General features: G+C 42.8%; 1 protein-coding gene across 1 annotated transcript in view; it reads right to left on the bottom strand.

The window, feature by feature from the left end:
- The window catches only part of AVIL (advillin), a 186,220-nt gene that overhangs the window by 143,048 nt on the left and 27,039 nt on the right, over positions 1–16,133 (bottom strand). Inside the window, exon 2 of the mRNA XM_069230920.1 lies at positions 14,587–14,729. Coding sequence (XP_069087021.1) covers positions 14,587–14,652 — 66 coding nt within the window. The 5' untranslated portion in view covers positions 14,653–14,729. The remainder of the gene's footprint in view (positions 1–14,586; positions 14,730–16,133) is intronic.

Raw genomic sequence — 16,133 nt, 5'->3', positions numbered from 1 at the left:
CATAGTCTTAGGAGCTCTTAACTTCCATCTAGACAATCCCAGCGACCTCAACACCACCAATCTTCTAGACAACCTAAACAACATTGGACTCATACAACTAGTCACTAGTCCAACTCAGTCCGCGGGTGACACCTTGGACCCCATCTTCACAGCCAGTGAAAAAAGTCAAGTTCACAGACACAACGGAGCTCACATGGACTGACCACCACTTGGTACACTTCACCATAACCAGCAGACCGGAGCCATCCACTACACCCCTGCCTCCCCCTTTCCGCAGATGGGGAAAAGTCACAGAGACACATTGGACCACTGCCTTCAGTCCAGCAAACTCATCCTCTCCAGCAACCTCGAACAAGACACTAGCAACCTTTCTGAATGGATAATCAATGGTGCCAACAAAGTTGCCCCCGCAAGGAGCCCCACCTCCAGAAGATCCAGTAAGCCCACAAGGTGGTTCACCCCCAAACTATGCACACACAATAGAGAATGCAAAAGGCTAGAAAGATGGTGGTGTTGCACCAGGGGCCTCACTGACCGCACCACCTTCAAAGATGCGTTAAATAAATACCATCTCCGCCTCAAAGAAGCAAAAAAGGTCACCCTACTCAGTCACATCGAGGAAACCACCAACTGTCTGAAGGAACTCTTCAAGATCGTTAAATGGTTCTTCTGCCCAGTAGCAACCGAAAACATGATTCGACCTACTCAGGCCCTCTGCAACTCTAGCTGAATACTTCTTTGACAAAATCACAGCCCTCTACAGCAACCTTTCCCTTCAACCCACCAACATGGATCACCTTCTGACCCCGTACCAGGAATCCCCGAGCCACTCACGAACTGGAAGCCACTATCCATCCAGAACACAGCCGCCCTCATGACTTCAACCCACTCCGGCGCACCCAAGATCCCTGCCCACATTACATCTTCAACCTGGGCCAGAAAGAAATCAGCAGCTCCAGTGACCGAATAGCATGTTAGCGCTTAGACACATGATTTTCTTTCTGTTCACCATGAGGTCACTCTTTACAACTTTTATTCTTCTGTTAAGGGTACCAGGTAGCCTGCGTCATTTGTGGGCAGGGACAATCCTGCTCAGTTGCAGAGCTAAGTGCATCGAGCAAGTGACGTCATTACTGGAGGGCCTTGTTCCCCAAGGGTACAAATGGAAACAGGTTGGTTGGGACAAGAAGAGACACTAGTTTGCCTGCTGATTGTCCACATGTCAGGGGTTTGCACAGATATCTGAGCCGCAACACCTCTTGCCCTTTAGCATACAAAAAACAGGGAGACGGTCATTCTTTCGATGGCCAGTTTCCAACTATTCTTGAAGAAGTTATCAATAATCCACGAAGAACCAGGTTTGAATCCGGGCGTCCGTTTAAAATCTCGTGATTCTACGCAAATCACTCAGGCCCTCATTATGACTTTGGTGGTCTTTTCGCAGACCGCCAAAGTCACGCCTGCCACTTGACCGCCAGTGTTGGCAGTCTTCAGACCGCCATATTGTGGCTGCTGGCTGCTCTCCACCACTATTTGGCGGGGAAGCCTCCAGCAGCCATACTGGCAGTCAGTGGTCTAGTGGAGCCTGCTCCATCGCCACGTCACCACAATACCGCCCGCCGTATTACTACATTGTAGACGGCGTGGCAGTGTTGTGTTCGCGGGGTGCTGGCGGCGGACCAGGCTCCGTGGACCCCATTCCCTCCCGGACGACTACCAGATAAGGTGATCTACCAGCAGGGGAGGAGGTGGGGGTGTTGAGTGTTGTGTGCGTGAATGGAGGTGAGTGTGTGTGCAAGTGTCTGCGTGCCTGTGCGACTGCCTGTATGCGGGGGTGGGGTGAGTGTTGTGGCCATGTGTGCATGTGTGTGTGAATGAGTGAGCGTGGATGTGTGCGTGTATGTATGTGTGGTGTGTGCGTGTATGGATGGGGGGGACGGGGTTTACAGTACGGTGATGGGGGGCTTCTGATGGGGCAGGGGTGGGGGGGTTCTGACATGGAGGCGGGGGGGTTGAGGAGTCCTGTAGTGGCGACAGGAATGAGTATTTCCATCGCCAGTATCCTTACCACCAGGGATTCCGTGGGTGGGCACCCCTCCTCCCCAGGATCATTTGAGGCCCAGGCCCGCTTCCCAGTTTGAAGAGCCCTTCCCTAAGATAATGTGAATGAGCCTCTGTTAAATTATTGTGCATGGGCTCTGTGCAGTACTTCACTCACTCTTCTCACTCCATTTTGACAGCCTTTTCGTTTTTTCACAGCAGAGCACTGTAGGTGCTGCTGCTCAATCGCCAAATTCCACTGAATCTGTTCTGCTGCTCCTAAGAGTATCAGTACTTCCTTTGGCGCAGGAGAAGTTCCGGTACTCAAAAGGGAAACATTTTAAAATTCCGGCATTCAGTACCGTTGAGTACTGACCCATTTAAAGCACTGATTGTGACTCACCTCAGATCCATATACTAGCTTCCAGTCTGCAAAATGGCCACATTTAACTCTGTAATGCTAAAATGCACTAAGAGGAGCTTGAGTCAGTCTGTGATCGATGCAAGCGATTTTTTAAAGAATCAGACAAATGGAGAATGTTTAATCAGAATCGGTATGGAGTTGGTCCTCACAAGGCACAGGAGTTTCAGTGTTTAAAATTAAAACTGAAAGGATCCAAGCAAATTTAATTTCAATGTGTGTTTGTGCGTACCATCACACCTCCAAGCCTGCAGAGATTTCCCTCACAAATTACATTTTTTACTAACTGTAATCCGAGGAAATTGTGCATAGTGGGCCTACACTGGCTTTTGAATCTTTAATTATTTATTTATTTATCGGGATCGGATACAATGATTCATCGATGAAACATTATACATAGTTAATAACAATACAGATTAAAAGTTTCAAACCACATTAAATAAAGATGTAAAATCGACTACAAGTTAATCATATTTCCCCTTCACATATACAATAGGCAGCAATACCATATCATCTTGGTATGATGCCTTAACTTCTTGCCACCACCATGTTCCGGGGGGGTGGGTGGTGTATCCGGTCTAAATAATATTCAAATTTGTAATCCCGTTCAGTCAGCCTGACCGGGGAGCACGCTGGGTGTTGTTTGGCCATGAACAATTTCAAAATCTTTTTTTAATGGCATGTCGTGCACCAGCTGTAAGAATATCCATATTGGACCATGATTTGGCAGTCCAAACAGGCGCGGCACCTTTTCTATGGCGGAGAAGTGTTGCCCCCCTCCACCGCCAGCAGCGGCAGCTGCAAAACATACACCACAAAATGCCAATAAACTATGTTTATTATCGTGTTGTAGTAAAAGGGCGGCGCCACGGGCTATGACGGGAATGAGGGGGAGTGCTCCCCTAATGAATATATTTTCTGGAAAATAGTTGGGTAAAGATGCTTCCAGTCGGGTATGGTGAGGTGTCTGTCAGAGTTTGCAAGACATTTTTACATAGGCACCGACGGAAACACACACAGACTCTCTCCCTCTCTGCTTTGACAGTCTTCAAAAATGTTGGTGATTTTACAAAATATTTTACTTCCTTCACTTAGTACCCCTGGTAATCTGCCTTCGTGTCCCTTTCCCCTGCCCCTTTAGTCCCTCTCATGTGCACTGCTTGTCATATGTTGACATTGTATGTCAGCATGCTTGTTGGGAAATTTGGAGTTCACCCCCCCCAAACTTACCGACCAAGCTACAACCCTGACCATTTTGAATGCTGCAAGAAGATCAACAAAGCCTACATAGAGAATTCCTCAATCAAAATCCACCACCTACCATTTTGTCAATAAAAAGCAGACAATTTGATCCACCGTACTAGTGCCCGCATTGAACCCCATCTGGAGATGGCTGAGTGCATTATTATCTGCAATCCAAGCTGTTACCCTGCCCAAAATATTTGTGCAGAACATCTTCTGCGTGCTTTCTATTACACTACTTGGACAATAGTTGCTTGGGTCACTATGTGAACCCTTTTGTGAACTGGCATTGTCTCAGCTCTTTTCCACGTATGGGAATGTGGCTACCAGGGACTACAACACTAATAATCTAATAATGGTGTTTTAATTAAGAATCCAAATAGTTATTTAATATTAAAAAAGATTGGCTGGAATTTAATCCAAGCTGAAGGCACTACTAAGCTTTTGGGCTTTTATCACTCTTTCTGTGTCTGAAAATGAAAATGTTAGTACTGTATCCACTCTTGAAGTATCACTTTCATAGGAACTATCAATCGCCTATAGAGAGCTGGAATTATCAACTGGATAACTATATAAAGGTTCAAAATGATTGACCCATTCTCTGCCCAGGAAGTGGACTTCAGGCCTTGTAGAATTTGTGCACCTTGGTTTTTAATCCAATGACATTACAGCTGGCAGTCAATGTGTCCTCATGTTTTAGGGGTCCAGACCCCAGTACAGGGGTCCCTCCTCCATGTGAAGTAGTGAGTCTGGGTTCATGGAGGGTTTCATGATCAATGTTATGTCCCAAGTCATGAGATTACTTTAGTCGTAAGTATAATATTTCTTGGAAGGGAGTGAATCACACAAAGTGGGAACCATACCAATCCCCTCTTCCTTGGTTGGAAGGACAGTACCACATGATGCAAATGCAATTTCAGTGGAAGAAATGGGGTTGGACAGCAGGCTCTACCCCGAAATTCAGAAAAATGCGAAGTTGTAGAATGTGCCCCATCCCCCACAGCTAATCGTTATCATTGTCATTCAGATTGGCTAGCACAGTAAACCGATTGCTATTGAGCACTGACGCCTTTGTGGTAAGGGTATTGGGTCATATGTCAAGCAGAGACAAGCTCTGTGGCATATAGAAAAAGCCCAGAGGTAATATCCTTATACATCAGGGCAAAATTGTGTTGGACAGGGTGAACACATTAAATCATCCACTGCAAAGGGAGTTTCTGAAGTTAACAATCATGCGGTCACTCTCAAACTAGTTATAGTCCTGTCCCCTTGATATACCTCTGTAAAAAAATTGTTGTTCAGAGATTTTAATTTTTGATTTGTGTTTTTGTATCATTAGAGAAGTAATTTAGAGTGAGTTGACATGGCTAATCCGGACCGATTTTTTCTGGATGACATTTTTAAAAATGGCGATGTGTTTTTGTCATTTTGTAATATTTCAGGAACCATGACACCTATATACTCCATTTGTGTCAAAACATAGGTTTTGGGGGTCAAGTAGTCTTATAGAGACAGAACAATAACTGCTCAGAGCAACCCTTGTGACATTTTCCAAAATGGCGGCTCTATAATGATGTATTTTAGCCATCATTTTGGTAATTTATTTGAATATTGTTTTTGTTTCAGGTTTTTTTTCATCCACATTCGTAATCGTGAGCAAAGCAGGTGATAGCAAAGGATCTTTACCTCCTGACAGAATGTTGCTAACTACGAAATTTGAGGACTCATTCAACAAAGAAAAATGTGTCATATGCCAAACTAACCAGAAAGAAAAGCTAACATCAACTGCAGCTGGACAGAAGAGAGTTCAAGATGCTGCAGAAATATGTCACAATGAAGTTCACAAAGGATTGAAACTGATAGGTGAAGAGGATCAAATATTTTATCATTGTAACAACAAGCGCTACACATCATATACAATGGAAAAAGGCCTGGAAAAATGTGTAAAAAAATGCAGACACCAGCGAATCACAATGAGAATCCGAGTCTTCTGAGAAAGCGACAACAACCAAAACCATTGTCCATCCACTTAGAAGATCAATGGCTACCCCTCGTTCACCTAAACAACTGATCAGAAAGCAGAGGATCTTCAATGTGTTATCTGTGGTTTAGCCAAAACAAGGACCAAAGGGATTGATGAAAGAACAAAGTACAGAGTATGTAAGTCTCAAAGGGCAAACCTGTTTTTATCTGCAGCTAGTTTCTTCCAAGATGAAGTTTTCAGCCAAGTAGCTGATCTAAACAGCGAGGTGTATTTGCAGCGGATTTGTATGCCCACCAGAATGCATACATACATTTGAAAATATATATGTACAATGAGCTTCCAGCAGCAACATAACCGCCAGCCTTCAGTTAAGTTTGCACTCTTTGAAAAAGCAAATTAAGTTTTAAAGCCACTATATAGTGCAGTCTACGGGTTCACACTCAGTGAGATCAGAGAAATAATGTTCAACATTGATGAAACTGTTTTGACATAAAAATTAAATTAAGATTTTTCTGATGAGAATGTACAATGACAGAGTTAGTTTTTGTCAGTCTAACAAAAAGAATGAGCCACTTATGGTGTTCTCAGCTGAATTGACTCCTGAGGTTTTTGCTGCTAAAATAAAATCACAGGATGTGGTAAAATCAGCTGGAACCATATTGAGAAATATCCTGAAAGATTTAGATTTTTGAGTTAATGACACATTTTGTGATACCCCAGATCTCTGCAAATCATGGGAGTCAACAAGAATGCCTGATGTTGTCTTAACATTATTTACATCATTGTTTAATATTAGAATAGAAAACTTTTACAAACTAAAGTTCTTGAGTTCCAAACAGAAGCTGACAGCATTGATGATGCCTTTGAAGATATAAGGGAAGAAGTGGAAGAAAATCACATGAACCAGCAGGCTTATGTTGTGCAAATGTACTGTCTTTTCCAAATCATGTTTTAAGAATTACATCTCAGCAAGAAGAAAACTCCGCTACACACAATGACTGCTCACGCAATCTATGGCAAGTGCAAAAGTAGAGAGCTAATCACTTCAGTGAATAGGATTGGTATATCAACAGGTTTTAATGGCATAGTACTGAGCAAGAACTTCTTAGCAACTCATGTTGTAAAATGTTGTGAATCCGACAGCTCACCACTTCCAAGTCACTTTACCAGGAAAGGATTTACAATTGCTCTGCTTGATAATTTTGATTTTGAAGACAGCTCATCTTTGTCTGGAACATCCAGCACACATGATACTTATAGGGTGCTTTTTCAAGACAGTACTAATGAAGTAGCTGCTAGAAAACAAACTGTGTCAACCGTAGGCATAGACAAACAAAGCTGCAAACTTATAACCCAACTGTGTTGGCGGAATTTGCAAAATCACTACAAGCCATCAACATGTCCCAGTCTACCAGAAAGTTTCAAAGTTGCTGAGGACATGGATCTTCTTCTACCTGATGCTGCGGTCCGCAAAGCTGATTTATCATATCGCTTTTTCGGTGCAGACTGAAGGATGAAAAGCCAGTTCCCTCATAGGGTGAAATTCATGTTGTGATCTCCCAGAATACTATCCCATTGAAGAAGGTTGGGTTTTTACCATTAATACCATCTCCAGTCACAAAATACGCAACAGTTTACATAGCTCTAAAACATTTCCAAAATGTCAGCTGAGTTTGAAGACCAGCCTATCCTGCCAATTTTCTGTGTTGAAGATATTTATGTACATTGTAGCTGATATTTTTATGAGCAATCCAGTAGAATCTAATGATCTTTATCCAATGATGGGCGTTTTCTACATGACAAAAGTTGCGTTGCCATGTGCAGGAGGTTATCTCTGTGGAAGTGGCATAGACAATGCATGTATTGAGGCTCAAATCTTCAGAAGCAAAACTGTCCAGTCAGCATTGAGCGGAATACATTATGTTTGTACGTTACAAGGTATGCTAATCATATCTGAGACTATAGAAACATTGTGTTGGAATGCTTTCTTGAACAAGAATGACAAATTAGGTTTTGCATATCTTTCACACAAGTGAACAAGGCACAGGGTGCACTTCATTCAAAAGACATTATGCAAAGCCAGGCAATGTTCATTATACTCAGTTCAAAATCAGAAAACCTGAAAACCAAGTGCATAGAGTTTTTCAAAGAATGTGAAGAAAAATCAGAACTTTGCAAGTACTAGGGAAATGTTTTACACATGATAGCTCTGGTGAAAAACTTGGTACATGCTGATCAGAAGGTGATTGGGAGCTGCACGTGAAGACTGTGGAGTCACTGATTACTGTGTTTCGCAAATTTGATTGCATAAACTACCTGAGATATGGGTCCTTGTATTTGGAAAGAGTGAAGAAGCTACAGGTGGAACAAACATATCTCTACAGAAAATTAATCCAAAGACATTTTGTGGTGAAAGACAGTGAGGAAAGTTTCAATGTAAAAAATGTAAATGTAAATTAGCACTTGTATAGCGCACTACTCACCCGTTAGGGTCTCAAGGCACTGTACTCATACCGCTATGGAACCCCTCCTGGCTTTTCCCTGTGAGGCGCCCACTCCTGAGCACCCCCAGGGTGAAGCCAGGCATCCAAGTGCTGTTGGGGCCATTGTGGAGATTAAGCAAGCTATTGCCCAGAGTTGCAGAGTGGGACCCATGAATTAGATTAGGCACTGAGGCGAGAATTATCTGGTCAAGGGGAATTGAGCCCAAGACCTGCCGAAGCAGGACTTGAACCCTGGTCTTGAGCCAGATCTCTGCTTCAGGGTCTGCTGCTCTAACCATTGAGCCACACTTCTCCTTTCTTCAATGCTGTGGCTCCAGATATGAAACTGGAACAGACAATCCAGAGAGCACAGGAAAGCTCTGAGGGAATTGTTGGTCAGACACGTAAAAGTGAATATGTTGCTCAATGGCAGGTAGTTTACCAGGAAGTCCTTTCTATTTGCAATGTTTTCAGAGAGGTGACAAATTAAAACTTAATGGCCCATCATGAAACTGTTTCTCACAAAGAACGTGTGGGAAAGAGAGGGGAACGTTTTAATAAAGATGTTGACAGCCCTTTTCATTTCATGCTACAACAAGAAAACCCCTTTGAAATGACTCAGCCTGTGCGACTACATAACTTTGTGACCAAACAATATGTGGATAATTATATAAAGACACATCTACTAGATGTCCTGGAACATGGATCAAAACTATACACCGAACTGGAGCAGGAGAGGTTTTTATTGAAAGAGAAAAAGGCTGTTTGACATAATCACTAAAGCTAAACTTCCACCCTTTAATTACCATAGTAAACGTTTCGGCCAACCAGCCACTACAAAACAGGTTACAAAAAAAACAACTTTCACAAGCACACGGAGAGATGGATTTACCAAAAGAAAGGGGTGAATTTGTCAAGGACATTCTGTCATATGATCTTCTTCCAACACGTGCATTATTTGATGGAGATGCTGCAACAAAACCAGTGAAACACAAACTTGTACAAGAGCTAAAAAAAAAACTTTCACCCAAAGAATTTCAATTCAAAAAGATGTCCTCATTGAAAACTGCTCTTGTTGTGGACTATATGTCACAGTTGCAAATGGTCAAGATTTCATCCATGCAAAACTTTGGAGTGGTCGCCAAAATGTTCTACAGATATCAAAGCCACTGTGCACCTTGCAAGAACTGCGCATTGTCTTTGACAGTTACCTTGAACTATCTGTCAAAGAATGTGAGAGAATCAGACGAATGTCTACAAGTGGAACAATTGGCCTTGCCTGCATCAAACATGTGACAGCTATACCTGTGCAGCTTGATAAACGCTGGTCATCAAAATCAAACAAGATGAACTTAGAGATGTTAACTCGCCAAAACATTGCTGATGCTTCAGTGAACACTGATTTTCCAAGTATTGCGAATTGAACGATTGTCAATAAAAGGTTGGTGCCTGCAGGGATATATTCAAAAGTAACGAGCCATATTGTTCAAGAACTTAACAGAAAATTGGAGGAAGCTGATCTTCGTATTGTTCCACATGTTGAGTGGGCTGTTCGAAATGATTCCAATTGAGTCATTGTACTGTCAAACGATACAGATGTTATTATTGTGCTACTTAGGATGCATTGTTCAAACCTCAAGGATTGTCAGAGTTATGGATATGTGATGGACCATGTGGGAAAATACACTTAATCCCGCTTCATATTCTGTACAAGAAACTTGACCCAGAGATGCCCAGTATATGTCTCTTCTTCCCCTATTATAGCCACCATTTTGAAAAATGGCAGAAGGGCTGCTCTGATGGGTTATTTTCTGTCTCTATAAGACTACTTGACCCTCAAAACCTATGTTTGACACCAAAATGAAGTATATAGGTCTCATGGTTCCTGAAATATTACATCATCACTGCAACACAGCCACCATTTTTAAAAAGCCGTCCAGGAAATTTTGGCCCCATTCAGCAATGTCAACCCAAGCTAAATTACTTCTCTAATGACCCAAAAACACAAATCAAAAATGAAAATCTCGGGGCAATAATTTTTTACTAGGTATATCAGGGGGCCGGGATTATTATCTTACATGGCCACCCAATCCTCTCAATGTCCCAATAAGATTTCTTTGAACAAATGACCCATGGGTTTGGTGTTCTTGTGTAGCCAGTGAGTCATTTTATTCCCTAGTTGCTCCATTGTTTCTACAGCTCGAACTCTAAGGTGGGGGACATTAACTAGTACCACAACATAAGGGCAAGTGGTCGGGAGTAGGTTACCTGCTTGAAAAGGTTTATATTTAGGTGAAGACCCGCCAGAATCTCACAATTCTCCTGTTACTTGTGTTCTCTCCCCCTCCAAACATCGGCCTACTGATGGATGGATGTCAAAGCAATATCTGGACTTTCACCTTTATTTGAGAGCTTGTGGTCTTGTGTGCTGATGTCTACAAAGTCTGCATTGCCACTGCGGCAAGTTTCTTGATGGACAGGTTGGCTGTAGAGTATGCGTCAGACAGCTCCTGCATCTGCAAGGACTTCTGAATTGACTCCAAACGGGCAACAAAAGGGCTGAGAGAATTCTCCAAGATGCAGGAAAATTTACTGTGGAGTGTGTTAATGACCTCACTATTAAGACCTGCCAGTTGGCAGTCAGGCTTTATCAGATCTGAAAGAGTTTTGTCCTTCCCCTGTCTCTTTTGTGCCCCTGGCTGACTCTCTTCCATTTTGTTGGAGGGGACGGTGGCACTAGGTCCACATAACAGAATCCTATTAGAGACACAACCTTGGGCAATTGCTGGTGCAGCAGGAGATCCTTAGATGAAGGAAAAGCATTTGCTGTATCTATCAAGAGGGAGAGCTGTCTCTATGCCTATTGGATTTGTTTGATAATGGCCCCAACTGCTCGTTTAAAAACAAAACCATCCAAAGTTGTAGGTTTAGCAGAAGCAGGCTTTATAGACACCGTCTTGCATTTCCTTATTGTAAGCAATACTTAAGAAACAGTACCTTTTCAACAAATGGACCACGGTGGAGAGCCCAGCCTCTTCCCGGTAAAGACCTCTGTGCACTATATAGCACAATGGTTTTTGCCCCTCCTCCCTGGCCTCGAGCAAATCAACAGAAGGGTATTGTGGGTCTTGGAGTCCCCTGCAAATAGAGTCCTGTGCATCGGGAGACCTCTGTGTGCTATATAGTGCAAAGGTACTGAGTCCTCCACTCTGGCCTCGAGCAAATCAACAGCAGACCATTATGGGGCTTCGTGTCCCCTGCACACAGCGCCCCACGGAGCGGGAGACCTCTGTGCACTATATAGTTCATTGGTTTTGGCCCCTCCTCTCTGGCCTTGAGCAAATCAACAGCAGGGTATTTTGGGTCTTGGAGTCTTCTGCAAACAGAGTCACACGCAGCAGGAGACCTCTATGCTCTATTTAGTGCAGAGGTACTGGTTCGTCCTCTCTGGCCTTGAGCAAATCAACAGGAGGCCAAGTGGGGCATTGAGTCCCTTGCAAACAGAGTCCTGCACAGAGGGAGACCTCTGTGCAGTATAGAGTGCAAAGGTACTGGTTCCTCCTCTCTGACCTTGAGCAAATCAACAGCAGGCCATTGTGTGGCTTCGAGTCCCCTGCAAACAGCGCCCTATGGAGCAGGAGACCTCGGTGCACGATATAGCATTGGTTTTTCGCCCCTTCTCTCTGGCATCGAACAAATTAACAGCAGGGTACTGTGGGGATTTGAGTTTCCTGCAAACAGCGTCCAGCTTTTGAAACAATACCTGCATATTGTGAAATTGCACAAGGGATTCAATATTATATCCTCCATTGGCTACACCTAGGCATAAGGCTTATGCTAAGAAGTAGCTACATGAAGAGATCTATACTTGAGCATGCAACAGTTGTGCCGGGACATATTAAGCATTTGAAGTGAATGGAGGGTTGAAAGAAACCTGCCAGTTTTCCTTTTCTCCCTGTTTCCTTTAGGGAGTTTGGATATCTGCTGGGCATGACCCAAATAATTTCAGGAAACAGAACGCTATCATCACTACATTTTACCATTACAACTTGCTTCAACCCACAAATTTCATCGAACTGGAGTTCAAATAGAAAATGTAGCCAGTTGAAGTAATGGCAAGTGATGGTAATGGCTAAAGTCAAAGCTATGGCTTGAGTAAAATTGCGTAAATTATGCTTTTAAAATTTTCTGGAAAGTTGTTATAAGATTTTATTCATACTTTTTGGAAAGAAAATTCATAATTGACATTTCTATCTAAATGTGACTCATTTTTTTCTAACTAAGCTCTTTTAGCACAGATGTGATTGGATTTCAGACAACGTTTTTTCATTCTTTGCTTCACACTGAATTTATTTCTAGCTAAAGATTTTAAACTTTTGTATTGGGTTGTTTACGGCCCCTTTTCTAAAAGCATCGCGCCTATAGTCTAGCAAATATGGAACTGAACAGTAGGATGAAATATATTTGATTATGCCTAGATGGTAATTCTTGGGATTGAAGACATTAACACAACATATGATCTAGTTCAGGCTTCTCCAACGAGTAGCTCATGAGGTACTGGTAGCTCTTCAGCAACCTGTAAGTAGCTCTCCTTTGTGCAGACCAGCCTAATAAATGATAAACTTTAGTTTATTTGAATTGATACATTTATGCCAAAATAGAAAAATCTTTATTCATGATGAAAAAGTGTGTATTTTCAGAACTCAGAAACTGATGTTTGGAGAAAAATTGTTTAATTTTCATAATATATCTAAAGGTGATGACTGAGTGATAAATCATGTAACACTAGGTTGTATGGCAGAACCACTTATGCAGGAAAAACGCATGCCTTAACAACGCGGTCGGACCATGACCGGGTCATTTCCACGCATACCTTTACCATGCATGCCTTTACAACGAATTTCATTGTAAAACATGCTTATTAAAGGCATATGTAGAAATGGCATTGTGGTTCTATCATACAACACCCCCAACCTGCCCTGAGGCCCAAAACTACCCCCACTCCTAAAGCTTAACTACCCCAAAGCCCTAAGAAAACTACCTCAACACCCCCACCCCTAAAGAACAAAACTACTCGACACCCCCCACCAGCCCTGAGGCCCAAAACTACACCTACCCCTAATAGCTAAACTTCCCCGATCCCCCCCAGCCACACCAAGCCCTACAAAAAAAAACTACCCGACCCCCCCACCCACCCCTAAAAATGAAACTACCCTGACACCCCTACTACCCCTGAGCCATAAAACCTTCTCCCACCGCTAATAACTAAACTACCCCAATCCCCCACCGACCCTAAGCCCTAAAAGAAAACTACCCCGACCCGCCCCTAAAAATGAAACTACCCCAACCCCCTCACCCACCCTGAGCCCTAAAACTTACCCATCCCAATAGTTAAACTACCCCAACCACCCTAAGTCCTAAAAAATACTACCACCCGCCCCTACAAACTAAACTATCCCGACACCCCCCACCCACCGTGAGGCCCAAAACTAACCCCACTCCTAATAGCTAAACTACCTTGACCCCGCCACACACCCTAAAAAAACACTGACCCACTCCCCAAACCCTGCCCCTAAAAACTTAAACTACTCCAACACCCCCACCCACCCTGAGCCCTAAAAACAACCCCCACCCCTAATAGTTAAACTACGCCGACCCACCCTCAGCCCCAAAAGATAAAACTATCCCGACTCCCCACCCTCGCCCCTAAAAAATAAACTACCATGCCCCCACCCTAAGCCCTAAAAAAAAACGACCTGCCCCTAAAAAATACTACTTAGTCCCCCTACCCACTGTAAGCCCTAAAAACGAAACTTCCCCAAACCCCCACACTTACACTCCTTTAAAAAAATAGTCTGACACACCATCCACCCACCCGAAGCCCTTAATCCACCCCACCCCATAAAAATACCCCCAACCCCATTTACCTCACCGCGTCCGATCCTGCTCTCTGCCTTTTTCTGTGCCTTAACCACACATATGCATAGTTTGGCCCATGTGTGGTTAAGGCACAGAAAAAGGCAGCATGGTTACACTTGTGTGGTAAACGTGTGCGTTGTTTACAACACATGGCTAAGGACGTTTCCCCTGGAGAGACATATTATTAATAGTACCTTGGTGCCAGGGGCATTGCAGCTATGGTTGTCGCACATTAGCTATGTAAAGCATTCAAAACTGATAAAGCCTCTTTTTTTACTGCTGACAACCCTAACTGATGCACTCAAGCGACTACTGCTGGTAATCTTGCATGGAGTAGCCGCTGATTTAATTTGTCTGATGATCTCACTATTAAACATTATTAATATTAGTAGTTCGGAGTGATTTTCCTTGAACATAAGTAGCTCTTGTTACAGAAAAGGTTGGAGACCCCTTATCTAGTTTGTTGTAGGTTAGAAACATGTAAAGGCTTTGCATACCTCAATTCTCCAAATGATGATGCCTGGAGTGTTGTTGACAGCCTTGAAAGCAGTGCTCAGAGACATGATGGCTCTAGTGCTTCTGTGATCCCCCTCAGTGTAAAATCACTAGCTGCGTCAGCAGGGAGTCGAGAAATAGGGCCCTGTATGAAAAGTTTGCATAAGGAAAGTTAAATTAAAATAACAAAGAATGCATAACATTTGAGTATTTTTGAAAACATAAAGTAAATTAAAATAGTTGAAAGGATGACTATATAAAGTTTAACCCCAAAATATTGAAATATTTTAGGTAACAAATTTGCTGAGATGAAATGAGTAGTAATGAGTAATCTTATTTTCCTAGTATTCTTTTCGTATGCACCATTCCCCATATGTTCTTTGCGAAAAGACTAAAAACTCTTTGAAGCACAGCCCAGTGTTAGCATATTTGTTGCCTCAGTGAACCATTCTCTCCAGGACATGTTTTGACTCTGTGTGTGATTGACAGCATTGACAGCTTTAGAGAAAGAAGAAATCATACTCCCCTTCTTAGAAGACGAGATAGTTGGTCTTTCGTGCCTGAGTCCTAGCTGTACTGAAGACATTATAACAGAGGTGGACAAGCTAGCTACCTTACTGAGTCCTAACTCAATGGAGTCATTGGTGATCTATGTGAACGCAGAGTAGGAGCTGGGTCTGGAGAATCTTTGGTCCTGCATGCTTAGCTTGCTAGTGAATTTCAGATCTGTTTGTGGTCTTTGATACTATAGAACATGACTGTCACCTTGAGAAATTATGCAGCATGGCTGATTCTGCCAAAATATAATTCTCTGGTTTGAAGTCTTTCTATCACAGTACATAAAGCATGTTCAACTCAGCCCTTCTGTCTCTAGAAAGCTGCCATTCAGTTTTGAAGTTACTGCAGTATCACCCACCTGGTCCTGTGTCACATACCCTAACATCTACCATGCTTATTTAACATCTTTTCGGAGTCAGTAGATGAGATACAATCTTATGTGCTTACATAACATTCTTCAATGACCTTGGACTCGTAGAATCCTAATAGATCACCTGGAACAAAATCCAAAGGTGGATGGTTGGAAATAATTTGCTAATGAAAGGTACACATTTTCCTGCTATTCACTGCTCAGGATCTCACACACAACATTAGTGATGACATCTCAGATGTCATCATCGATGGCACCATTGATGACATCAGATGTGTGATGCAGAGTTTGTGCACATCAAGCAAGCACAAGAAATGATTAAAGAAGATGCTGTAAATATCTAAAAAGGCAAAGTAACCCAACATTCTGCACATTTGGGCCCATATTTATACTCTTTTTGCTCCGAATTTGCATAATTTCTTTACACAAATTCGGCACAACCTAACTCCATGCTTATCGTTTGACATTAGACACGTCTAACGTCAAAATATAGGAGTTTGCACAATTTTTGGGATGAGTGAACCTACCTTGCGTCAATGAGATGCAAGGGTGGTGTTCCCATCCAAAAAATGGTGCTATGGGGACCACATTTCTCCCCAGTGCTAAAATGACGCACAGATG

This window comes from Pleurodeles waltl, chromosome 4_2 (assembly GCF_031143425.1).
Source record: "Pleurodeles waltl isolate 20211129_DDA chromosome 4_2, aPleWal1.hap1.20221129, whole genome shotgun sequence".
NCBI lineage: Eukaryota > Metazoa > Chordata > Amphibia > Caudata > Salamandridae > Pleurodeles > Pleurodeles waltl.
This window is presented reverse-complemented; position numbering and strand designations above follow the sequence as displayed.